This window comes from Pocillopora verrucosa, chromosome 3 (assembly GCF_036669915.1).
Source record: "Pocillopora verrucosa isolate sample1 chromosome 3, ASM3666991v2, whole genome shotgun sequence".
Classification (NCBI taxonomy): domain Eukaryota; kingdom Metazoa; phylum Cnidaria; class Anthozoa; order Scleractinia; family Pocilloporidae; genus Pocillopora; species Pocillopora verrucosa.
The window spans coordinates 17600514-17627042 of NC_089314.1; the positions used below are offsets into that span (position 1 = coordinate 17600514).

Here is a 26529-nt window from a genome sequence, read left to right on the forward strand (position 1 = left end):
ACAAGAGATGAACCATAAAATCCAGTGAGAAGGTAGCGAACTCTTGATGAATGGAACAACATATCGTTCCGACGATCATGAGGTGATCTTCCCAACGTTCGAAAGCAACAATGATTAAAAAACGTAGTAAAAAATAAAAAAAAACAGAGAGCATTGAGCATCGTGGCGGCCATGTTGTCATTGTTATCAATATTCTGTGTTCAACATAGCAACATGTTCAACATGTTCTACATAGTTATCACTATTATACAGTCCTTGTCTTTATCATGAAGTAATCTTTAGTTGTCCTTTATTGGTAAAACATTTTTATTAATTCATAATCACAGCCTCTTCGACGAGAACAGTGGTTTTCCACGAAACGGGTAATTGTTTTGATATCTCTATTTGTCTGGTCACGGTAGCTTAGCATGAGGCTTTGATTATGTAACGTTTTTCCCGGAGTCACCAAGAGTCTGCTTGGAAGAAAATTGCTCTTTCTGTTGGATTCTGGGAGTCTTGAGACAGAGACAGCTGCGGAAGGAGTAGGCTTCCAAAAAGTTTATTCAGCTTTCCTTTGAATTCACCCGCTTCTACGTTATTTCTGGTAAGTCATTCTATGTCCTTCAGAGTATCCGATCATTTAAGGCCGAGTTTTCGTGTCGTTGGCTTTCAGCACTACACATCGATTACTAGCCGGCACAACCTAGCTCACTTCGCTGTTCGACTTAGGTTTCTCTGTTGCTGACACGATTTAAAGATTTAAATTGATCACTTGTTTCGTTTTAAATGTAAAGATTTATAAAACATATTCTTAACAAGTTTTTCTGCTTTAGAATTTCGTTAAGACAGATAAGAAATGATAATCACATCGTTTGGTTTCGTTCTGCACAAGTAAACGTGATGAACCTTCCCAGGCATTGGAGTAAGGTTGCTGACTCCATCATCTCGTTATTGAATAATGACTGATTTTTTTGAGAACCTGAACACTAGGGGGTTATTTCAATTCAGGCCAAAGGGAAAATTGCTACTTAGTCTTACGACGGATGATCTAGAAGAAAACACTACTGTAACTCAAGATCAACTTTAAAGGCATTAAAGGTAGGAAACTTAGGCATGTTTCTTCTTTCGGAAAAAACAACTTAAAAAAAGCTACTATACTCTCATTGATTGATCGTCTCGACAATTTTGGTGTAAGCCTGATTAATGCTTACCTTTGGACCTTTCCCACGCAAGCCACACGCTGATGGCTTTCTCCAATCAAACTGTGATCACGTGCGTGGCCTCTAAATTGAAATCACAAAGAGTCAAATAGAACAACGAAGCAATTTTGGTTTGCTCTGAAGGTGGAAATTTATTTCCAGCTGTTCAAAGTTTATTCAGCTTGCCTTCGAATTCACCTTCCTTTACGTCATTTCTGGTAAGTCATTCTTTGTCCTCCAGAGTATTCGATCATTCAGATGGCCGAGTTGTTGTGTCGTTGGCTTTCAGCACCACACATCGATTACTAACTGGCACACCCTAGCTTTCTTCGCTGTACGACTTAGGTTTTTCTGTTGCCGACAAGATTTAAATTGGTCGCTTATTTCTTTTTGAATATGAAGATTTATAAAACATATTCTTTTAATTCTCAGTGCGAGGAAATTTCGCTTAATTCCGATAGATTTAGCATATGAGTGACATCATTTCAAATACTATAATCGCCCATCTACGCTCGAAGCGAGTATAGTTTAGCCAAATCCATATCATGGATGGCCAAGATATAGAGGAAAAATTCTTATATCGAGTCAAGTACCTTCATATGGACATGCTAAAAGGACTGAAAAAGCTAAAAGCACCAAAAGATCAACTTTAACCAAGTTTTGTTTATCGAAAATATTGAAAGCATTGTTGGCGTCTTGTCATTCAGCAAAAGATATGAGATATAAAAATTATGTATCGATTTTCAATATATACTTTTCATCGGTTTATTTCTTCTTTCGAAAGTATAAGGAGTTATACCAGAGCTTTTTCTTGAGGTGACAAAATTTGTTTCCTTCAAATGTAAGACTGAGTTATTTCGCTCTTTACATTTATCGTAGGCGGTCAACTTTCTTGACATTTATACATAGGAAAAAGTATGACCTAAATGGCGTTTCTTTTGCCTGAAACCAAAGCACGTAAAATAAATTGTACTGAGGTATTTTTTCGATACTATGATTGCGGCAAAACTTTGATCGAGTATCACTACGAAAGTTATACTGATCAAGAACGTGACCTGTTATGTAAAAACGAAACTCCAACAATGTTTCTCGGAAAATAGCAAATAGACATAAAAATGCAGCAGTGTTTTATTCTCGGGATACTGCAATCTTTTCATATTATTATACAGTCTTTTTCAATTTCGTGAAGTAACCCTTAGTTTTCATCTGCTCGTTAAACACTTTGATTAACTTATAATCACAGCTTCTTCGATAAGAAAAGCGGTTTTCCACGAAACATACATTTGTTTTGATATCTCTATTTGCATGCACTCCGTGATGATATGTTGTTTTCCCGGAATCTCCGTAAAATGCTCTAAAACAGCTAAACTGCAACTCAAAAAGTCTTCTCCCTTCTCCAAACTAATCGATTGCCTTTTCGAACAGCAACGGTGTGATATGAATTGGATGTTTTTGTACAAATACCCTAGCGAGTGACTAGCGTATTTCTACAAAGACATCTCGTATTTCGAAATTTGGCTCGGTCCCGATAGATTTAGCATACGTATTATGTCATTATAACGGCGCATTTACACTCGAAGCGAACAGAATTAAGCAGAATCCATATCTGGGTGGCGAAGAAATACAACCAAAAATTGAAACGTATTCTCTGCGGCTCGGTGCTTGAATTCGAGACAGCAAAAGCAAGTAGCTTTCTTCCCTCAAGTCATAATTTATTCTTCATTGAAAAAAACCAAGCGAACTATTTTCTTCAAATGAGAACTCAACAGCTTCAGTTTTCGTCTCCCTAACTTATCCCTTGAAAGCTGGAAGTCATGTTCGAAGTGTGGACTTCGATCTCGGTTGTTTTCTAAACTGTTTTCCATTCTCGACCCAAAGCCACTCAACGTTGACAACAATGCAGGAATTTCACTTAATCTTGAGTAGTTTTACAAAGTGACACAGCTCAGAAGAAGCTCAGAACTTTCAGAAACCTGTTAAATGACAATCACAATAGTGTTATGTACTAGCTTGAATTCCGAGAGGAAGAGAATTTACTTGCCACCTCATTTGTTTAATGTGTCAGTGGTATCAAGGCATTTATAACAAGTGCTTCATGAGCTTCCAGTAACGTTTCTCGGAAAATAGATTACAGAAAAAAATGGAGCAGTGTTATATTTTCGGCATGAATAGTGCATTTTTTTCTCTCCTTGATCGATCATCTCGACAATTTGGGGGCAAGTCTGATCAATGTTTACATTTGGACCTCTCTCACGCAAGCCACACCTTGGCGGCTAACAACAATCACAATGTCACGTGCGTAGCCTCTAAATAGAAGTGACAAAGAGTCTAATTGGTCGAAAATTAACCTTACTGATGTATCATGGGAATCGTGTGACTGAGACAACTGTAAAAGAAGGCTTCCAAACAGAACAACGAAGCACTTTAGGTTTGCTTTATAAGTGGACATTTATTTCGTGGCTGTTCAAAGTTTATTCAGTTTTCCTTCGAATTCATCCGCTTCTACGTTATTTCTGGTAAGTCATTCTATGTCCTCTGGAGTATCCGATCATTTGAGGGCCGATATTTCGTGTCGCTGGCTTTCAGCACAACACATCGATTACTAAGTGGCACACCTTAGCTCTCTTCGCTGTTCGACTTAAGTTTCTCTGTTCCTGACACAACTAAATTGATCGCTAGTTTTGTTTTAAATGTAAAGCTTTATAAAACATACTCTTTTAATGCTCAGTGCAAGGAAATTTCACTTGGTTCCGACAGGTTTAGCATATGTGTTATATTATTTTAAATACTATCATCGCACGTCTACGTGTTACATCATTTCGAATACTATCATCGTGCATCTATACTCGACACGAGGATAATTCAGCAAAATCCATATCATGTATGTCAAATGCAAGACTGAGTTGTTTCGCTCTTTACATTTATCGTTGGGTTGTACGCGGTCAACTTTTTTGACATTTATACATAGATGTATAACCTGAATAGCGTTCCTTTTGCCTACAAACGAAGCACATTAAATAAGTAGTACTGAGGTATTTTGTCGATGGCATAATTGCGGAAAAACTTTATTTGAGTAATACTACCAGACCTTTACTGATCAAGAAAGTGATATGTTTGGTAAAAAACGAAACTTCTACGGCTCGGTGCATAAATACGTCTTCCTGCTTGAATTCGAGATAGCGAAACCAAGTAGCTTTGTTCTTGCAAGCCACATAATTTATTCTTGGCAGAAAAAAAAAACGATGCGAGATATTTTCTTCAAATGCGAACTCAACTGACAGCTTTTTGTCTCCTTGACTCAACCCTCGAAGGCTGGAAGTCAAGTTCGAAGTGAGGACTTCGATCTGGTTACTTGCTGTGCTGTTGTCCATTCTCGGATCAAAGCACTCAACATTGACCACAGCGCATGCTGTTTACTCAAGCACAACACAAGCTTGAGCGGTGTTACGAAACTGCACAGTTTAACAGAAGCTTGGAACTAGCAGAAACTTGTTAAATGACAATCACAATAGTGTTATGTACTAACTTGAATTCCGAGATGAAGGTAAATGGCCAAACAACGACACTGAGATCTGTAAATTTTCCGAGCATTTCTTTGTGTGAGACTTTTACTTGCCACCTCATTTGCTATATGTGTCAGTGCTATCAAGGCATTGAAGTGGTTGAGTGCTTCATAAGTTCCCTGAAGCGTTTCTCGGAAAATAGAAAATAGACAAAAATGCAGCAGTGTTATATTTTCAGCATGAATAATACACTTTTTTCTATCCTTGATTGATCGTCTCGACAATTCGGGAGCAAGTCTGATTAATGTTTACCTTTGGACCTCTCTCACGCAAGCCACATCTTGGTGGCCTACTACAATCACACTGCGATCACGTGCGTGGCCTCTAAATAGAAGTGACAAAGAGAAATAGAACAACGAAGCTTTTTTAGTATTTTTTAAGGTGGAAATTTATTTCATAGCTGTTCAAAGTTTATTCAGCTTTCCTTCAAATTCACCCGCCTCTACGTCATTTCTGGTAAGCCATTCTATGTCCTCCAGAGTATCCGATCATTTAAGGCCGAGTTGTCGTGTCGTTGGCTTTCAGCACTACGCATCGGATGGATGGATGTCCACTAAATAGAACAAAAATCGTCATATCGAGTCAAGCATCTTCGGATGAATGTGGAAAAAGGAATGAAAAAACTAAAAAGCACCAGAAGATGACTTTTTAACACGTTTTGTCTCTTGAAAATATTGAAAGCATCGTAGGCGTCTCGTCATTTAGTAAAAATTTTGAGGATAAAAATTATGTATTGACTTTCGGTAGAGATTTTTTATCGGCTTACTTCTTTTCGAAAGTGTAAGCAGTTCTACAAGCGGTTTCTCTTGAGGTGACAAACTTTGGTTTTTTCGTAAGCCGTCAACTTTCTTCACATTTACGCATAGGAGATATATGACCTGAATGGCGTTTCTTTTCTCAAAAACAAAGCACTTTAAATAACTAGTACTGAGGTATTTTTCCGGTAGCATAATTGTGGCAAAACTTTATTCAAGTAACACCACGAGAGTTATACTGATCAAGCAAGGGAGAGGAACGGTCAAACAATAACACTGAGATCTGTTGAATTTAACAAAAATTTATTTTCCTGAGACTTTTACTTTTTGGGACCTTTGCCGCCTAAATTGTTTATACATTTGGATGATACCACGGCATTGAAGTGGTAAAGAAGAACATTCATATCCAACGAGGTTTCAAGGAAAATAGCAGATATACATAACATTTCATAATTTTTTTGATTCGACTACTACTTGCCTTTCTCTCGGTAAAACAGCTCTTGCGTAAAGTTGATGTGGGGTTTGCAATCAGGTGAGGAATAAATTCTTCGTAGAAGGAAACATTACACTAATTTTTGTCTCGTTTTCAGCTCGCTTCTAGAAACATTTTTACTCTAGACTAGACTGAGCAGGTCTTTTAAACAAAGGAATTTCTGGAAAAAAAACTTTTTTGCTGTTGCAGAGCTCGTTAAAAATTCATTACCACACCGTCGTGATTTGCATAAGGTCCCTGTTAATGAGGCGCTACTATCAATTGAACTAAAAAGCCAAACATTTGGAGCGAGCAAAATTTTAGAGGGTTCTTATTTCCCTTGGAAGTGCCGTTGTTGAAATATGCGGCTTATCGGGACGCCCTCAGTTCAGCCAGTTGAACTCAGTGAAATTTGTGTTGGCCGATATGCCTTCCAAAAGATTATCGAACAGTTATACCAGTAATATCGAACAAATGCATCTAAATACATTCAGTGTATCACTCATTTCTTTGTGTCGATATTTTTTTTAAGAAGCTCGACAAATCCAGGTGCAATGTCATAAATTGTTGCACCTGACTTCCACTCTTTACTCCTTTAACAAAATATCAGTTTTTCTACCACGATCTGGGTCATCTTTCAAGAAAAGACCAGATCAAGCCATGTACACAAATTATCGGGAAACCCTCAGTTCTGCAGGTTCAACTCAAATATCTGTTGTCTGATGTACCGCGGAAAAGACCGTCGAATAACTTTACCATCGATATCGCACTTTCGCACTGAAATACAGTCAATGCATCACTCATTTTTTTGCTCAATGTTTTTCTTAAAAGCAACTTGCAATTTTGCAATTTGTTCGTTGAAATTTTATAAACAGTTGTGGCTGACTTGGACTCAATTCCGCGTAGAAAATATGTTTGACCTCTAAAACAATCAGGGTCATCTCTTAAGAAAAGGCTATATCAAGCCATTCACTCTTTTCTTTCCTTTCGTCGAGTCTTTTGAAATAAGAATGATAGTCAACTAAGAAACTCAACAGGAATGAACTGGAGACAATAATCGACTTTTTAAAACAAAGTACGTTTCTTAGAAGAGACTGTTTGCGAATCATTTGCATGTGACTGAGACGCCTTTTTGATGACCTTAGAGAAAAGGAGATCCCAATAAGTTTTTATACTTTGAAATTTCGTTGAGACAGATAAGAAGTGATAATCACATTGACCGGTTTCGTTCTGAGCAGGTAAACATTATGAACCTTCTCCACACATTGGAGTTAAGGTGCTGACTCATTACGTTGTTAATGAATAATGAATAATTAATTTATGGTATTGAGAAGCTAAACGTATGGGAGATATTTTAATTTAGGCCAAAGAGAAAGCTGCTACTTTTGAAATAACAGGTAGATTTGAAAATAAGAATTACTGTAACCTGGCTTTGGAACCTGGATGCCGTCAGTTTTTTGCCTGTACCCATAATAATACAGAGTAATTGCATCACTTTCCAATTTTACAAGTATGTTTCATTTCAACCAACATAAGGACCATTCAGTTACAAATCATTTCAGCTTCTGTGATTTGTTTCAAGCCAGCAATGATTTATCGTATTGCCGCGCCATGTAAAAAGGCAGATCGTGCCTTCTCTTGCTTAAAACTCTTTCCGGTCAGCCGGATTTGTTATCTTTCAACCAATTTTTTATGGAGATGTTGCCCATATAACAGGGAACCTCTTAAGTTAATTTTTGCCTTATTACTTTGTATTATTTGGGTATCACTTAATTCACAGTTCAAATTTAGATGATATTTTATGCTAATTAATGTTAGTTTGAAAGCATTCAATGAGGTTGTTTCCTTTTTCTTGGAGAGGAAACATGCATTTCAGGAAAGCTTATTTACTGCTGTTTCAAGTGAGGTATAGCTTACTTCCCTTGTGTAAATACTTGGTGAGGAATAAATTTTTCAATAATCTGGGTCAATTTTTATGGTTTTGGGGTACAGTTTGGAAAAAAATTCTAATTAATTCCATATTTTTCAGCCAGAGTCTCTGGATGTCTTGCCCATAAGATAAGGAATATTTTATCTAAGAAATGTTTCCTTTTAACTCCAATCCATTCAGGCTCAGGCTGTTTCAAAGTCAAAAGTTTTACAATAATTTATGCAAATTGTATGCCATTTTCCTAGCATGATTTAAAATCCATGGATTTTTGGAGGCTAAATATATTTTTTCTCAAAAGCTAATTTTATCCTCTTTCAAATGAGATATAGCACTAATCAGTAGTGTAAATACTGTTGACAAAAAAAATAAAAGAAAAAAGGTTACCATCATTTGTCATTTTTTTCAGTGGACCCGAAAGTCTATACTCTGAGAAGTGCCAAGTTGTTTTCTCTTTTAGTAACCCTTTTTTTTCTCCTTGTTAATAATCTTCTGCATGGTTAGAAACATGAAAGTGTGGTAAAGATGATGTTTTTCCATTTGACAGGATCCCTTTTAAGATGGCAGAGCACGCATCTAGCGTTTTCCCGCAAATTCTGAAAAATATCCAGGAGCTTCTGACGAAGGCCCAGAATCTCACCGAAGAAAATAAATTCCCTCAGAAAGAGTTGATGGAAATGTTCGAAATTTTCCAAAGTATGGCAGGGGAAGAATACAGAGAAGCGACAGATTTAGCCAGAAGATTCGGGAATGCAGTCGTGAAATTTATATGGGGCTCTTTGTTTAATTCCTACCTGGAGTTGAAGACAACATTATCTTGTGATTCCATTTTGGTCAGTGGTGTGGAAAACGCTCAGAAGGAAGAAAGTTCCGTTAACATTCCAGAAACCATGAAACTTAGGATCAAGGAAGGAAAGTTTTACATAGAGCAAGCCAAAAAATGTATCATGAATATCGACAAAAGGTTACCTTCCCTGTTGGATAAGGTGCGTGTTAACTTTTTTTAAAGCATTCTTTCGTGCGTAACTAAGGTAATGACAGTATTGAGAGAATTGATATTAGGGACCCATTGAGGTGGATAACACAGTTTTGATAGGTTTTGGTTACGTGTCATTCATTAAGAAATTATACGAGAAATATGGCTTCTAAGAAGCTGAAATTTAACAAAGGGAAAATATAGTGATTAAAGATATTTATTAGGGACTAAAAATTGGCGCCTTCCATGGCAACACAGATGACTGTAAAGAACCCTAAAATCCAATACAGCCAGACTTAGATTTTCCCATGAGCTTGCATGAAGCTTTCTTTAAATAATTTTTTTTTTTTTTTATTTTAACTTGACAAAATTTTAACAACCAGTTTTCTTTAAAAAAAAAAAAAGCCATAAAGCTGTCCTGTGAATATTGATTGTTTCAAAGATTTCCTAAGTTAGATTTCCGTTTCGAAGTTTTCATTATTTGAATTTCCTTTAAAATAGGAATTCTGACAAATTTCGTCAAATTCTAATGAGCAGATTTTGAAAAATTCTCGTTTGAGTACTTCGTCCCGAAAGGTCGAAAAATTTTTATTACAACTAATTAGACCCGTATTTTTTGCGTTTATTGCTGATTGGAATTTTTTGTTGAGATAAGACACACTCTCCAAGCCACAAAGTAAATGAATTTAACCCGGAATTCCCTTAAAATGATTTAAAATCAAATGTAATGTCAAAGGGTCTGCGGTCCCAAGAACACGACGAGTTCGACTGTTTGTTGGCGAATTTGCAAAAATGGCGAAACGCCTTTGCTCTCCTCGAGTCGCAAAAAGTGTCTTCGTGTGATGGTAGCTGATACCAGAACCTGCAAGCTTTCTAGCAATGGACCTCTTCGTTATCCTGCCTTGTGATGAATTTACGATTCCGCTATCAAACTACTTTAAGAGAGCGTGGCTTTTTGAGAGGTAGTTAACTTTTTCAATGGCCGTATTTAGTTTCGTTGTGTCGCTTTTGTTGACAATTGTGGAAAGGGAATAGTGCATATTTGGTACCTTTAAATCCGCAGAATTTTCTTTCCACCAACTCAAGTTGTGTTTAATTTTTTTACCCGCGATGTACGAAGAGAGCATCGCTTGCAAAGTTCCCCTCTGGCTGCCTCGGTCATTGCCTTGCGCTTCGCGGCTTTCACTCGGTGCGATAGGTAAAGGGAGTATTTTTTTTTCTTTGGTTTTTCCTTGCTTTTCTCCTCTGTCTCTCCACAGCAGGCGGTTCTTGAAAACACCACTGACAGTAGGGTAATCAGTGAAACACTGAAAAAATAGGTCGTTAATACGCTGAAAAATAGTAGGTCGTGTCATCGTTGCGACTCGACTATTAATTTTTTTTTGATACATTCAAGTTTAGTTATGTAAACTGATTTCGACAATTTTTTTTAAATAAACATACTTGAACACATCTCAAGTGACTCGTTTTTTTCAATTCCTAGTAAAAGTACTGCGTTTCAACAACCGACAAAAACAGGCTGGAAAAGTTTTTGCCGGCATGTTTGTTTGTGCGATTTAAAAAACCTGCGCCTTCACGCGAACTGCCGTTAACCGCACATAAACTATGTTCAGCCACCTTAACTGTTCTCTCCATCATAGTGGTATCAGAGTGGCTTAATTAATCTTCAGAAGATAGTGTAAGGTGTGTTGATAATTCAAACGAATTGAAGTATGAAAATTCAATGTCAAAACAAACACTCGTTATGGTCTCCGACTTTAAACTTCACAAAAATAAATGTCGTCGTGATGAAAACAATTTGCTAAATATGCAATTAATCCAGACGTCTTTATTGAAATAAATAACGGTCACCTTTTGATGTTAGTGTTTACACTCTCACCTGAAATCAAATTCACGCGCTGTTGTTAGGAAGAATCTGTAATGTTTGTTTGAAAGATAATCTGTATTCTTTGGTTAGCACACCCTTAACACAGTCACGTGATTATCCTTCCATATATTTGTATATAATTCAATTCAATCGTATTATAAAGCAGTTGTGTAGAGCACCTTGTCTGATTCACGCCCTGATTTATAGCAGTATATCGAACCTCAATACACAACCTAATCATTATTAAGTTTTTCGGTGCAGACTGACTGTAAGGTCTGAACTAATGACCAAGATCAAAATTCTCCATATTGAAATAACATCTTTGCAAATTGGCAACCAAGAAACAATAAAAGTACAGCTAAAAAATTGAATTTCGTTTCCTATGCTAGCTAAAGCAATCTACTGACTTAATCAACCACACATTTTGGTCAACGAGAAAGCTTGTTGATCTTATATAGGATGTTTATTGTGCTTCCTTCATCACTCAAAAGTTCACCGCTGAGAGCCCTATTTCTTCTTTAGCCTGTTAATAGTTGCTACCCTTGTGCAGTAAATTTTTTTTACTAGCGCTCTTCCCGACTCTCCACCGCGAAGCGGTCTTGTTTTTAGCGAATTGACCATGAGTATAACTTCATCTAACAGGTCAAGGATGCGGTGAATAAAATAAATTCCCGAATCGAGAACATTCAAGAACACGACATTGTTTGGATGGAAATGGAGGCTGAGGATATTCAACGAGAGTTAGAGAAATGCAAGACTTATCAGGAACATGCTGAAAAAGCAATCAGCAAGCTGAAGAAAGAAATCGATAAAGAACTTCAGCGTAATAGAATCCAGACGGTGGCAAGAGGAGCAGGTATCCTAGGAGGATTCCTGCTCGGTGGATGTAAGTTTTAGAATTGTCAAATAAATGAATGAATTGTCCATATATTTGTAAATTACCTAATGACGACTCAGTGAACTACTAAAAGAAACATGTTGAAATTTCCTTCCCCCAAGGCGTGGAATTTGATGTTTGCGTTCCTGGTTTGCATGAGGTTCTCTCTTAATGAACAAAACTCAACAGTTCAGGTCACAATTTAAAATTTTTGTTGTTTTTTGTTACGTTAACAGCTTTAATCAGAGGATCAACCCTGTATAACAGCGCTTCGAAAGAAATCATGGACAGAATTACAGGTTTGTCGGGTTTAAGTAGTATAACTCTTTTAAGTGCAAGTGTCTGCATGCAGTGGTATTTGCAAATCGATCAATTTGAAAGTTCTCTTAATGAGGAGCTCAAAAAATTACGGAGTGATTTGGACCAATTAAAAGTAGAATACGGCGTTATGCAGAAAGATTTGGCAGTCACAGTGTATAGAAAAGAGATTATTTTGGGAATTGATATCTGATGAGGTAATTAACGATAGATGTTAACCAAATTACCGTTGATTGAGGAAAAATATCAATAGTCAGTAATCATTACAATTCAAACATTTTCTCTAGTACTCTGATAAAGAAATCAAATTGAAAAAAAATACTTGTGATTTAGCCTCAGTTGAAATCTTAAATCGAGGCCAGTGTGGATATTTTAAATGAATATTCACTTGCTTTCTAGCTCTGAGTGCGGCATGAACTAGTTTAACGTTAATCTAGACTGCCTCAAAATTGTTTCGTAGTCGTCCTATTTGGGGTGGCAGCATTCATGGTGTGGAAAGGTTGGAAATCACTTTTCAAAGGAATTGATCGGAGGCTACACATAATCTTTCGTAATCATTCCGGTTCGATTAAGGAAATAGAGCTCATAAGTATCAGATTAAACAAACTAGGCAGTAAACTTGGTTTTTCTGACCATCTTTTCTAACAACCTTTTCAGTATTTAGCGTAATTACTTTTAACGATGAAAAGTGATACTCTGGGCATTCATACTTTCAACAAAATTAACGAACGTTTTAGTCCTTGAAAGCTCTTCTTAATTTTTAACACTAATCCGCCAGTTCTGTCTTTACTGAAAAAAAAATTGAAAACTTGACTGAATGATGCCCGATTGAGGACGAAATTATTCACGGTAAGAGCTGACTATCCAGATTGATCTGTTAAGGTTGGTTACTTCATCTCGTCACATTATCTTTTACTAGCCTAACTTTGAAATAGTCATCTTTCGCCCGAACTATGCGACCGATCTATGAATTCTAAGGAATTAGATCTTAAGTTGGTAAGTCAATCAGTCAAGTTGGTGACTCCAAAAAACGTAAAGTATTACAGATGGACCTAAATTTTTCCAGTTGATCCACCCACTTTCATCATCAGGTTGAGTGAAAGTGGGAACAAGCACCATTGTATTACTTCCATTTTATTTGAATAAACTGCAGGGGTTTCAGTAAAAGCCACTTAGCTGCGGTCTACTTCCGCCTGTAAGACTTCTTACCGCCGTCTGTTGACCCTGCGCACAGATTCATTTTTTTTTTTTTGTGCTTACGACCCCTATTCATGGCATAGCACCCTATCAAACTATCGGTAGCCACTTATGGGAAAAATTTATTGACACCCCTGAAGTTGTATATTTTATTTTCGGTTTTAAGGTGTAAATTATGGGTCGTTTTTAAGAGTGTATGAAATCATACCGTAGTAGAGGAGTTTTGAGTTTTGCTTTTTAAAATTATTTTCTTGTTATTATTATTAATTATTGATATAAAGAGAGATGGAAATATGAAAGGGATGCTCAGTGTTGTATTATTTCCCAGTGAGTGTTCTACGTGTCTATATGCATAAGCTTTAAATCTCACAATCACCTTAAAACAACAACAACGAGATGGCTTCGTAGAAGTCTTTCAAATATATTTTAGTGATTTTCTTTTATTGACAGGATGTGTAGTTTGTATCAGTACTGATTTTAGTCCGAGATCTACAGACACAAAATGGAAAATTGATAAGTTGTGTGTAGTGTAATAGAGGGTACGGTTCTTTATGTCGAGTTTTCTAAAAATATAACTGCGAATTTAGGGAATATAACCCTGATAATAACTGAGTTCATTCCTCTGCAATTAGGATTATCCCTTAAAAACTCGAGTGGGTTAATATAACGTTGATTAAAAGAACTAGTTCCCGTTGTTGGAATAAAAGAGGCCAATTTGTTGAATTCAGAATACTGAACTGAGTCAATTCACTCAGCTTTGGTCTTCTTGAAACATGTTAAATATTTTACATAGAAAAAAGAGTTAGATTAATCTCATTTTTGTTTTATATCTGAGATATTTTAGAACGTGCATAAGTTATTAGATAATTAATGTATGTATTAGATTTCAAACTTGCTTTCAAATGATTAATTTAAATAAAAGAGTGACTGCAAGTCTCCAGCTATTGTGCTATTCTCTACTCGCTTGATTAGATTACATCCAGGTCACATATCAACGAGCATCCAGCAATATATTACTCGATGCACAGTCACAATTTTGGAAGGGAGGTATGTGTTATCAAGGTATTTATGCTTGATATAGCTACCAACACAATATCTCAGCCAAACGCGCGCAGGCAATGGCGTCCATACAGTTACTGAAACACCCACACATGCTGGCACTTCTCCAATTTTTTCTCGTGTGTTGGTTGCCTGACGTGAATCAGACTCACTTAGGAACTGAAGTTTTTAATTTTGAAATTAAAAGTTTAGTTCAACTCACTAACTTTCGAGACAGCCCAGCTTCGCAGTGTTGTAGGTGCAATAATATGGTTGCCCTGAAATGACTCCAAGGGTGCCTCTCGATTTCTCTCCACTATGCTTGAAATAAATGTTACAGAGTCGATTTAATGAAACAAACACTAAACATCTGACCGTTCTCGCAAAGGTTTGTCTTTTCTGGGAAAGCGAACGGCGAACGAGTGAAGTTATATTCAGAGGTCAAATGGTATACTATCATCGTTTCCGTCAGAAATTCGACTTCTTCACCCTGAAGATTTATAATTAGCACATCCTTGGTCCTTACTTTACGGATTGTAAACAATTTAAGATCTTTTTTAACATAATAATAGTTCTGGGACAATACAAAATCGGGGATGAAAAACGTTGTCTGGGCTTGTCCCAGAACCTTTTTATCCTTGGTTTTGTATTTCCCTAGAACTGTCATTATATAGTTACTTTCTTCTGTATGATCTAAAGCGAGAACGCGTTGAAGAAATACGTATGATATGCAAGTACAGCACGGTCGTTATTTAAGGTTACTTCTCACCTTTGCGGGTGTCCTTTGGGAAAAAATTCGTACGCGCGCCAGTTTCAGCAAAACCCTAACAAATTGTATATCAAAAGAAAGCTGAGTAAATGTACTTTACGCTAAAAGTATAATTTAAGCGAGTTTTACTTTTAGGAAGTGTCAGGAGCCGGTAAGGGGCGAAACGACCGAGGGTTCTTCTATTGAATTTATCGGGCATCGGAAACCGCAGCACGAGCAAAATGGCTAGAGTCTTACTCACAAGGCATCAATCAACATAAACGTGTCCGGCTTTTCCGATATTTTGATTGGTTGTCGAGATATCCGCATCTGAAGTTGGAGTAGCTTGAAATATGCGAGACGTGATGCGTAATTGGACGCTACGGGAAAAATATTTTGAAAATAAAAATTTCCTGACACACTTTTGTTTTTCATTATCCTTGAAAGATTTCGGCGAAATTTCACGAGAATTGGTCAAATCTACATACACTATAAATTCGCTTAACGTGGATGTACTCCTCTCAAAATCAAATGCGAGATTTTAGCTTATAAATGTTCGTTATCAACTCGCGCCACAGTGGGAGATTATATTGCCTCCTGAAACCGCAAACCGATGGGACAACGGGACCTCCTAGCGTCAATAACAATAGATTAAGAATTCCCGCGAAAAGTATCGCATGGCAAATGCGGTTTCATATTTCGCTCTGTGGAACTTTGAGGAGGACGACAATATAATGGGCAAAGTTGCCAAAGGAAAAGAAAAAAACCCACGATAAAAAAGGTAAAGCTGGAAAAAATGCCGAAAAGTTAGACTAAGAATCTACAGACAGCTTAAGGAATACCCTTATTGCTGAAATTAGTTCACTCAGGTAGATTTCGAAATTACGATTCGAGGCGATTGCTCGTGCGTTTGTATCGGTTCCGTCAGATTTCGACGAACAATCTTGTTTGCGATCTGCACTGACTCTGATTTTTAAGCTGCTTGCTCCAATGATATTCGAACGTTGCGGATCTTAAGCGGATGCCGAGCTCATCAGAGGCTCTTGATCAAACCAAGAAATTTTGTCGCTTTCAGCAAGGATATTTTTCTTTTCTTGGAGGAATGATGCTCTTACTTTCTTCTTTAGGCCCTTTTTTTGTTTATCTCCGCCCAAGGACTTTTTTCTGCTTTTGATTTTTCTATGAACGCGACGTGATCGCACTGCGCCCCTAATTGAGAATTTTGTAAAGTGCGCGTTGTAAACAAGATATGCACATAATATGAAATTGCCGCGAGAATTACTCCCAGGGGACTCGCTCAGTTACAAGATTATGACACCTTCCTGATTTATTAACTTTTATTTGAAAATACGTTTTTCTAAACAAGTGAGACGCTTTTTAAGATTAGCAGATGTTAGGTAAAATGTCTGACTTTAATTTAGTCAAATAAAAAAAAACTATTTTTTCGGCCTCTGAAGGTGGTAAGAGAAATAACGCTGAGCGTATCTTGAAAGTGAAATTTACCTTTTCCTTCAATTTGCTTTCCCATCGCAAATTTTTTCAGATGACATTTAATTTCTTTGCTGTCATGTTTCATTTTGTCTCGTCCTTTGACGTCTACTGGTAGTGTTTGCAAATATTGAACCGCTGTACGCGCTCTAGTGCGACCAATGGCGAAGGATCTCACTGGCAAGTTAAACAAAAGTACCAACAGGGCTGCTATGATCTCGGCCACCATTTCTGTTTTTGATGGAATCTCAGCTTTAATTCCCTGTGATTGACGATGAAGGGCTCGCCCCGAAACTTGTCGACCACCAGTTTCTTGAGAAGGGGTTGGTAACGGCCTTTCATGATCAAGGGAATCTTGATCGAACCCCTTCAAAGAATCTCGAGAGTTTCCCGCCATTTACCCGCCATTTTGGCTCGATTTCTTCAAAACAGGTGAGTCCTGCTAGATGACGCAGCGCTTTGAATAAAACCTATGCTCTAATATTCTGGTTCTCTCTCGTTTTTCAGTCAGAAATCTTTGATTAAAAAGCCCATTACACTTTTTTTAATCGATATTGGATCAACATTAATTATTGAGGCTTAGTAACAACTTATAAGCAATTCTATAGCCGAAACTTTGGCATTGAATTGACAACTCCCAGATTAATAAACCGCGATAGTTTGCAAGTGAGTAAAAAGTATTTCGAATGGAAGTTTTAAAAGATTGATTGTTAAATAGAATCGTACGTTCCTAACTCGTGGGCAAGTTATCTAAAGAAGTCTAAGAGGTAGTTGTCAATATTACCTCTCAATACTAAGATAACTCAATTGTCCACGGCGAGTGATAGCTTAATTGGATGACATTTCTTACAAAAACCTGTGGAATGACATCGATCGCGATCTTAGCCACCCGATTAACTGATAACAACAGTCCCATTAAATTCAATTACCAGATTCGTGAATCTTTCCGAACTTTACCTGGGCTATGGCATTGAAGTTTTTTTTCGACAAGAGAGTGTTAGTAATTATGTTTCAAAATCCCATGCTTTAAACTTGGTGAGTTTCCTGTCTAATGCTTGGAAACCGATTAGTATCAACAAACTCAAGTAAATGCAATCGTGCAACTATTTTCGTGATACTCTGGGTCATTAACTTCGGTTTCCAAGACAACGAATCAATTAAGGCACTGTTTACACGGACGCGGTTTCATTTGTAGCCGCGTCGGTTTCGATGCGGTTACGCCTTTCGTTTACACGGCGCCGGTCGAGTTCGTTATCAGAACCGGGTCGTTCTGAAAACGCTTTCAAAAGTGGAGCATTTTCAAAACAATACGGTTTCATTGATCGTGTAAACGGCAAAACCACATCGATTTAAAAACGGTTACTTATTTTGGCGCGAAATTGGCCGGCTTGCAAAAAGTAAATAAGCTGAACCTTGCACGGAGTGCAACGCTTTGTTGCACAATCACAACTTTGATCTGTAGTTAACTTCGCTTTTTCAGCTTTTTTGTATTTTACTCTACATAAACCGAGAGGCATATGGTAACAACAGGCAGATATGTCTTGAAATGTTGACTTTTTCGTCGATACGCTCTAGAGTAACGAAGAGAAGTAAAAAGCAAAACGACAATTCTGGATTCGGTCTGGGAGAACTAGTGTCTGGTGGAACAATTTTATTAATCGGTTTTCTATACCGCAATGTTTCGGCGCCATAGACGGTACACACATTGCAATAAAACAGCCTCAGGAAAGCTTGCATTAACAGGAAAGGTTACCATTCGCTTGACGTACAGGCTCTCTACGATTACAGATACTTTTTTAAGGACGTTGTAGTGAAATGGCCAGGCAGCGTTCATGACGCCCGGATGTTTGCAAACTCAAAATTAAACGAGCTCTTAAAAAGATGACAAAATTCCCCCGTGCAAACCACGGGTAAGTTATTTTTTTAAAAGATATTTCAATATTTTAAGACATGTTTTTCGGTTGTTCCCAGATCATAACGGAGTGCAAGGGCCTGAGAACGAGATCTCCATGACGTAAACGGTTGGATAGGTTTTGTGTAAACACTTCGAAATCGTGTCGTTTCCGATGCAGTTTCGAGGTCATAAAACCGTTTCGATTGGAAGCTGCGTCCTTGTAAACGATGCCTAAGAACTTCCCCCAGGGGTAAAAAACATTTGCCGTACCTTTTTGCTCTTAAAGTCCACTTCCGTTTTCATTCCAAGAAAAAAGAGATACTTTCCAGAGGTCATAGCAATTTCCTTTAACCACTAGAGCAAATCTTCTCCATTTTTTGTCTTTTACAGCAACGCTGCAAGCTAAAAATGTAGCAAATTAACGATGAAAGGAAGGAAAGCTTACAGTTAAAGTAAAACTATTAATATGTGTGAAGTTGAAAAGGTTAGTCTGGAAACTTCGTTTCCTAGAAAAAAACAGCAACCATAGTTTGTTGGTTTATAATATCTCTTATGATCACAGAAATGAAGCGAAACATCTTTTCGTTTCTGGTTCGTGCTCAGTCACACTTATTTACGCTCTGCATCCCGACTTTTTGTCGGGCTTCAAGTCTTTTAGCAAGGTTTGTCAAATACGTGATGATGGTGTCGATTTTGGACATATTTACACGCTACGGCTTTGGGAAATGTTCTTGTCAATCGGTCGCGTCAGCTAAAACCCAATTGAAGTGAAATGCATATGTAAACAACAATTTCTCCCCGAATGAACGAATAACAGTTATCTGAACTCGGGTGAAAACTGTGAAAGAGATGATGGAAACTTCTGGAAAATGTTTCTTAATATCAATGATGTTGGGGCTGTTTTATGTTGATAACCACTACTAGGAAAGGTTATATTATATACTAGAAGGTTATATTTTCCCACCAAGTTCGGAATTGAAGAAAGAAAGAACTAGCAGGCAATTTTTTCTAGGATGACTGTTTGAAAACGAAAATATGATAAGGAAAGGGAATTCGACGAACAAAATTATAGGTGCCATGTTTTGAAATGTTGACATTTTGAATTGTTTATCAGCCGTTCTGATTTAGCCGCATAGCTTCTCCTGGCCGTAGAGAAAAACTCTTTTTTCAAGTAGTGGTTACTCCTGCCCTTCATTTTTATTTTATATACGTTAATCCGTTTAAGTATTTGTCGAGCCAAGAAGTATGATGGAAATGTTTCGTTTTGTTAGCCAATGTTTTGTCAACTACCACTTCTCGATGAGCAGCTCACGCAAGCATTTCGCCCAGGATATACAAGAGTTCTCCTTCTCGTTATCTATGAAGAAAGAGGCTCAGTTCAAAAATTTAAAATTGTTTTTCATTTATATTTCAGAGATTAATAACTGTTTCTAACATGAGCGGAGACAAGTAAGCTTTACTTTAGCAAATCAAATCTTTGATCGAAATAACGACGTACAAAACAACAGTCAAAAAGTTCTTTTAACCTTACTAACCTGTTTTCCACATCTCCAGCGCTTTATTCAATCCAATTATTTGCTTTCTTATTCGTTCTGAATCCGTATCCAACAAAGATCCAAGCTGTTGCACTCTTGTTTCAGTGATCTACGCGAATCGTAATAAAAAAATGAAGATTGCAAGAAGATGAGGCTTTAGCTGGATGTATGACAATATGACTGACAGAGCGAGAAAAAAGGTCTACGCATGTTACAGTGTAGTAATTACCGTGAGCTTACACGTAAAGCAATATCAACACTAGACCAACATTGCGAAATTTTTCGAGAAATTGAAAGGCGGCGCGGTTTTCTCCTTAGGTTAAGCTTAAAACTTTCGGGACAGACATCCCTTCAATAGGGGGACGAAATCGGTCTTTGCACACCATCGTTTTATCCTTGTACACTTGCTGAAATTTTTAGCAGTTTCGAACTGTAGATATACCTTAGGCGGTCCTCAACAAAAGTCTGTTGGCGTAGCGTTTGATGGATAGATAACAGATTTCGAGGCTTTCAACAAAACTACTCCCGATTTAATTATGTATACTGTTACTATGGATTCACGGGAGTATTTGTGACATGCACAGATGTGTTTTAGTTCTACATATATATATATAAAGCTGAAACCGGTGGATACTTAACCGTAATTCTTCAGGCTCCTATATTAAAGGCGTTACCTCCGCTCCCTCAGCCTTACTGGAAAGGAATGAGTCTTCCTTAATGGTTATGCCAAATGTGCTGAGGCCTGCCTTTATGACTCTTACAACTTTTTCTAACAGGGTTTCGTCTGCCATAATATGTGTCCTGCAAGATATTTTAAAGAAGTTTTAATCATGGCCATTCTGTTGAAATTATGAGGCATATAATTTGGCCCTGTGAATAAAAAGTAGGCCCTTCGTAAATGCAGTGTGTAAAGCCTTAAGTACACCTGCCAAGATTTTTTAAACTAGGGAGGAGGGGAGGACACAATGTGTCTGTTCCCTAGATTAGTTTAATACAATTGTTTTATACATCACAGCCGCAGAAACAGAATTAAGGAGATTATTTCTTGTCTACCCAACGCCATAGAGTGGCTAGAATACCCGCATTCTTATCGATATGGTGTTTTATCCTATTTGTTTAAGGTCCTCAGTCAACAAAGTCCTCCCAAATTGCAAACAACAAAATAAAAATATGCTTCTGGTACTGTGCAGGACATGACAGCGACGGTGCATCTAAATTTTTATTAGGAGCAGAGCAACTGACCCAATTCATCTGATTGATCGCTCTTTTTCTCAGACCCAGTCCTGACGGACATTTTAGGTGTTATGTAGGTTAGGAAAGTAATTTCTTAATTCTCAAAAATTCCCAACTATGCAAATAAGCTCTGATTTGAAAAGCTTGGAATTACTGGGAATTTCTGGGAAAGGAAGACTCCAGTTTTGTGAGGACTTGGAATTCCTTGGAATTCCTAGGAATTATCAGCTCTACAAACTACCTATAATTTAAGAAGGGTGGAATTCTTGGGAATTTCTGAGGATTGAATTTGAGGCAATTTGAATACCCTGAGGTCCACATAAAGTCCAAGAAATTCTCAATACCTTGAATGTGAAGGTTTTAAGAAAAAGAGTAATTTAAGAGGCTTAAAACTTTGGCTCGATAAAAGGTATGCTATACAAAATTTACCAAGAGATATACATACATGTATATGTTTATAACTTAGAGATCACTAAATTTATTATTCAAACTAAGTTTTAGTAAATCTCTACATTAATATGGATTTCCTCACGAAGCAGCAGTCAATTATGTTAAATGCAAATTGCCAATTAATCCAATGTACTCACATCACAGATTTGCTTTCTAACCTCAAAGGACTTTTGGATTCCATGATCATAAAAGTTTTTATTGTGATGCAAAATGTCTCATATTCACAGATGTGCCAAAATCATCAAACATTTATCAGCTGTTCCTTGGTACACAACTTCCACATGTGTAACAATAATTACATTGTTATCTACACTTAAAGAACTTTGTTAGATATGAACATAAGTTACTTCCTTAACCTATATTACCGGTTGCCTTTGTTAGAAAACCTTGTAACAGTCAAGCTCAGTTGCCTTAAACACTTTCAGAGACTTTTTGTGCACATTATTTTCAGTAGAAATTTCATGTTTTAGACAAACAAATTCAACACCTAATTAATCTTTCTTTCTTCCCGATTGTTGTTGCTATTTTTTTTTTCAGATTTTTTGCTCTGTTTTCGTGACTGATTGCTGTAATTTGTTTTGCTTTTTTGATTCCTACAAACCATTTTGCAAGAGTTCCAATACTTGTGGATCATCCGCACACTTCGCAAAAATTTGGCATGCAGACAAGACAGAGGTACACTCTGTTCCCTTTAAGAAAAAAACACCTTTTAAATGACTTCTTCAATTTACTTTATTTGAAACTCTGATCTGAAAATATTTTTAAAACAAGATTTGTTAGTCGTGAGAAGGACAAATCGAGTTTCCTTTCATAACTTGTCCCAATCACTAGATCTCCCAAAAAATATTACTTCTTTTTATTTTTGGTGCAAAATATAAGTCCTTCTTTATATACAAATGAAAAGTGCAAGTCGCACTTCAATAATAACAGCTCTAAAGTTTACTTGTTGTTCTTCTCTGTCTGTCAGCTATCAACAAAATTGTTCTATAGTTCGGACAGTGCATAAATCGTGCATTTGTAGTACGATCGATTCTTGTCGATTCTTGTCAATTATCTCTACATAGAATGAGCTCACATCATTATTTATATCACCGTTAGAACATGGATCCAAGGTATCCATCGTCCAGAAGCAGAGAACCGGTCGAGAAGTCAGAATAAAGTTGTGCGCTTCTCTTGACACTGCAATCAAGCAAGCCAGCGGATTCACTTTGCTAGCCTAACTAATATTGATCGTCTTGAGGAGACTTTGTCTGGTGAAGGTACGTCCCACCGAGTTAATGGAATCGCGGTTCAAGCTAATCATTTTGGTCCTCATCCTCCATCAGCTTCAGCGCCGATCATCGTGAAATCGAAGAGGAGAAGTATCGATGGATAATGAAACTCTACCTGTCTACAATCGTGGTGAGCGCTGTTGTCCCCATTCTAAAGAATATGTGGAGCTAAAGTTAAATCAAATCATGGAACGTGCATGGAAATTTAACTTGCTATGGATTTTAGTACGCATTCATGCAAGTGAGAAGCAATCTGTTCCTATTTGGACCGGCTTCAACATTTTAGTACGTGATGAGTACGAAGTTGCCAAGGATAACGTTGGTTACCTTCCAACAATCAATGCCCCAGCGACGAACATGTTTACTGTGCACCAAGTCCTAATGAGGTCCATACAGATCAAGGAAACTTTGAATCTCCAAAGCATAACAGTTGTGTTTGATCAGGCACTATATGCTAAAGCTACTGAGATAAAATGGAAGCACAGAGAGCAGTTTAAGGATGTTGTTTTGAGGATGGGTGTGTTCCATACCATTTGCATATTCTTGTCAGTGATCGGGAAACGTTTCCAGGACGCTGGTTTACGAGATGTGATAATCGAGTCTGGGGTAATTGTTGAAGGATCTGTATTTGGTGTTCTAGAAGGTCGTACATATAATCGCGCTATTCGATTTCACGAGCTCATGTACGAAGCTCTTAATAGGCTTGCATGGATGGGATTTAATTCTTGGATTGATGAACACCATACAGAGAAGAAGCTTCTTGTCGATGGGTTTTTCAAAGGCCTGAAAGTGCTCTGTGATAAAACATGTGAACAAGAATTCAAAGCTGCAGTGGCAAGTCCCTCACTCGGAGAATTATCGCAACTGTTCTGCTCATATATGCACCATATCCGACAAGGCATGGGCAAACTCTTGCAGTTCTGGATGTCCTATGTTGACATGGTAGAGACATTACTTGGTCTGTTGAGAGCATCTCAAGAAGGGGATTGGGAACTTCACCTCTCATCTATTAGCGAAATTGTCCCGTGGTGCTTTGCATATGATAACCTCAACTACGCCAGGTACCTATCAGCATATCTGCATGAAATGTCACATTTACCAGAAGAACACCCGGACACCCTTGAATACCTTAGATCTGGAGGATTTTCTGTTCAGATGATTGAAGACAACCCTTTCGGGAGAATACCTGTTGATCAGACGTGTGAAGAAACTGTCAACAAGACCACTCAAACATCAGGAGGAACCAAAGGTTTCAGTCTAAGGCCTAATACAGTCTGCAAATTTTACTCGGTCGCTGAAAATCGGAGCACCTTTCTCAGGCAACTCAAAGATATGTTTCATATCAGCAGGTCTTCCTCCCAACACAAAGATTTACAGCCCACAAGAATCACAAGGAATGAAAGCGATGTGAAGTCCATAATATCAATGCTTCAAAACACTTGGCTCAACCCTTTCAACCCAGATCGTCAAGACCTCGTCTGCCTCTCGACAGGAAAAGTTGGAACTCCTGATGTGGAGCACGACATGCTACAAGCTAAAGATATTGGAGAAACGGCCTACAAAGCATTCCGTGAGAAACGACTTCAGTCTAATCCTCCTTAAGTAAAGTTCCACGATACAATAACTAAAGCTAAGCTGAAGACCTTCACTCACCTAAACAAAAAGACATCAGTTAAAGCTGGTCAGAACCAAGAGGTAATCCTCAGGGCCGACAGAAGGTTGTTTGCTCAAATGATTGTCATCGCAGAAAGCAGAAACTTACAGATGAGAGAAGTGTTATCCTATCCTCTCGGACCTCTCCCGTGGTCATTGGCTACCCCAGATGGCTTGATGCGTAAGACAAACAAAACGTCCATGGCAAAGGAACTCCAGAAAAATATCCAGGCAGCATATTCCATTCTCCAACCCTCTGCATTTATGATTGATGAGATGGCTCTTGTCCATCGTCTGAAAGGTGATCAGAAGACATTTGCTGCCTTTGCTGAAACTCTGCTTCCCAGAGTTCTTAACAGGATCGATGTCGTATTTGATGATTACAGAGAAGAATTCATAAAAAACGCTCAACGGGAGAACAGAGGTGAGGGATCGGGAAGTGAATACCGCAATATTCAAGCCGATCACAAGATTAAACAGTGGAGAAAATTCATGAGTAGCTCAAAGAACAAACAAGCATTCATAGTTTTTGTTACCAGCGAGTGGAAGAAAGACAAGTACATGGAGAAGCTATCAGGAAAGACACTGGTTGTCACGTGTGGTTACACATGTTATCAGTTATCGCCTGGAGTAGTGCAGCCTATCAGTGAGCTTGAATCGTCTCAAGGGGAGGCTGATACCCGAATCCTCTTACACGCACTCCATGCCGCTAGATCGAAGTTTGCTTCAGTCGTCATAGTATTTGAAGACACTGATGTTTTGGTACTTCTTTTGGCCTTCAAGAGTTTTATCCCTTCCTCGATGTTTATTAAATGGGGTTCACAGACTAGAGTCAGGTACATTGAAGTCTCCTGAGTGGTTGAAAGCGTTGGAGCAGGTGTATGTAGATCACTTCCGGGCTTTCATGCATTCTCTGCCTGTGATACGGTCAGTGCCTTTGCAGGACGTGGAAAGGTAGCAGGGTATCGAATTGTGACGCAAGGTGCAGAATTTCAAGAAATGTTCCAGCAACTCGGTATGGAATGGTATCTGTCTGATAACCTGTACCGTAGCCTTCAGAAGTTTACATGCGCCATGTATTGCAGTACCTCAGGGACAAGTGACATCAATGAGCTGCGATACAGACTGTTCTGTTTGAAGAGAGGAGACGTTAAATCCAGTCAGCTGCCACCCTGCAACGATACGCTTCGAAAGCACTCGCTACGAGCTAACTACCAGGCTGCTGTACGGAGACGAAGTTTGCAAAGATGCCCAGAAATCCTATCACCGATGGGATCTGGCTGGTGCACTGAAGATGGCAAGCTGGCTGTAGACTGGAAGGGTGGTCAGCCGGCTCCGCAAGCAGTTCTGGAACTGTTATCCTGCCAGTGCAATAGGTCCTGCAAACTTCCCTCGTGTTCCTGTATTGTCAATGGCCTGAGATGTACTGACATGTGTCGCCTTCAAGATTGCACAAACAGGCCTGATGATGACGATGATGTTGTCTCTGTTGATGGTGATGACGATGAAGGTGAAGACAGCAAAAGGTAAGAGTCTCTTAAGCCTTAGTAAACAGGACTTACCCTTTTATACCTTACACCCTTTCTTAAATAAAAGTGTATTAATTCTATTTGATGTGTTAGTATCAAATTCTTTGCGTTTGAAGCAATGTACTTTACTAAATGCATACAATGGCTGTTTGTTGTTGTCCTGGCAAATGCTGGGTGCTTTCAACATAACGCAGCTGTTATGTTTGTTCAAAATTTAACGTGACTCCTTCTTTGCCTTTCAGTGAAAATGACGCCAGAACAGATGCGAAATGGGCAAGTCTCCAATTGTGTCAGGTACCAGAATGGCTAAAGATGGGAGCTATTTTGCTAAAGATAAGATATCAAGAAAGTTACTTGGGACTTGTTAACTGGATAATTAATACAAATGCATGCTGAACTGATCTGCAGAAGAGTGAATTTATTTACAACATAAATTGTTCAACTATTTTTTTTTTACAATTAGGAACTGGAGAGTCTTTTTTTAGTGAGCTGACTTAATGGCCATTTTCGTTGCCATGGCAACAAAAATATAATCTTTCACAGTTGCCATTCTTTTTTAA

General features: G+C 38.0%; 1 protein-coding gene across 1 annotated transcript; it reads left to right on the forward strand.

Moving 5' to 3' along the window:
• Positions 1-1299: 1299 nt before the first annotated feature.
• Positions 1300-12722, forward strand: LOC136279797 (uncharacterized). Its single transcript, XM_066164044.1, has 4 exons — positions 1300-1396; positions 8443-8881; positions 11381-11624; positions 11852-12722. The coding sequence occupies exons 2-4, from the start codon at positions 8456-8458 to the stop codon at positions 12124-12126; spliced, it is 945 nt and encodes a 314-aa protein (XP_066020141.1). The 5' UTR covers positions 1300-1396; positions 8443-8455; the 3' UTR covers positions 12127-12722.
• The last annotated feature ends 13807 nt before the right edge of the window (positions 12723-26529 follow it).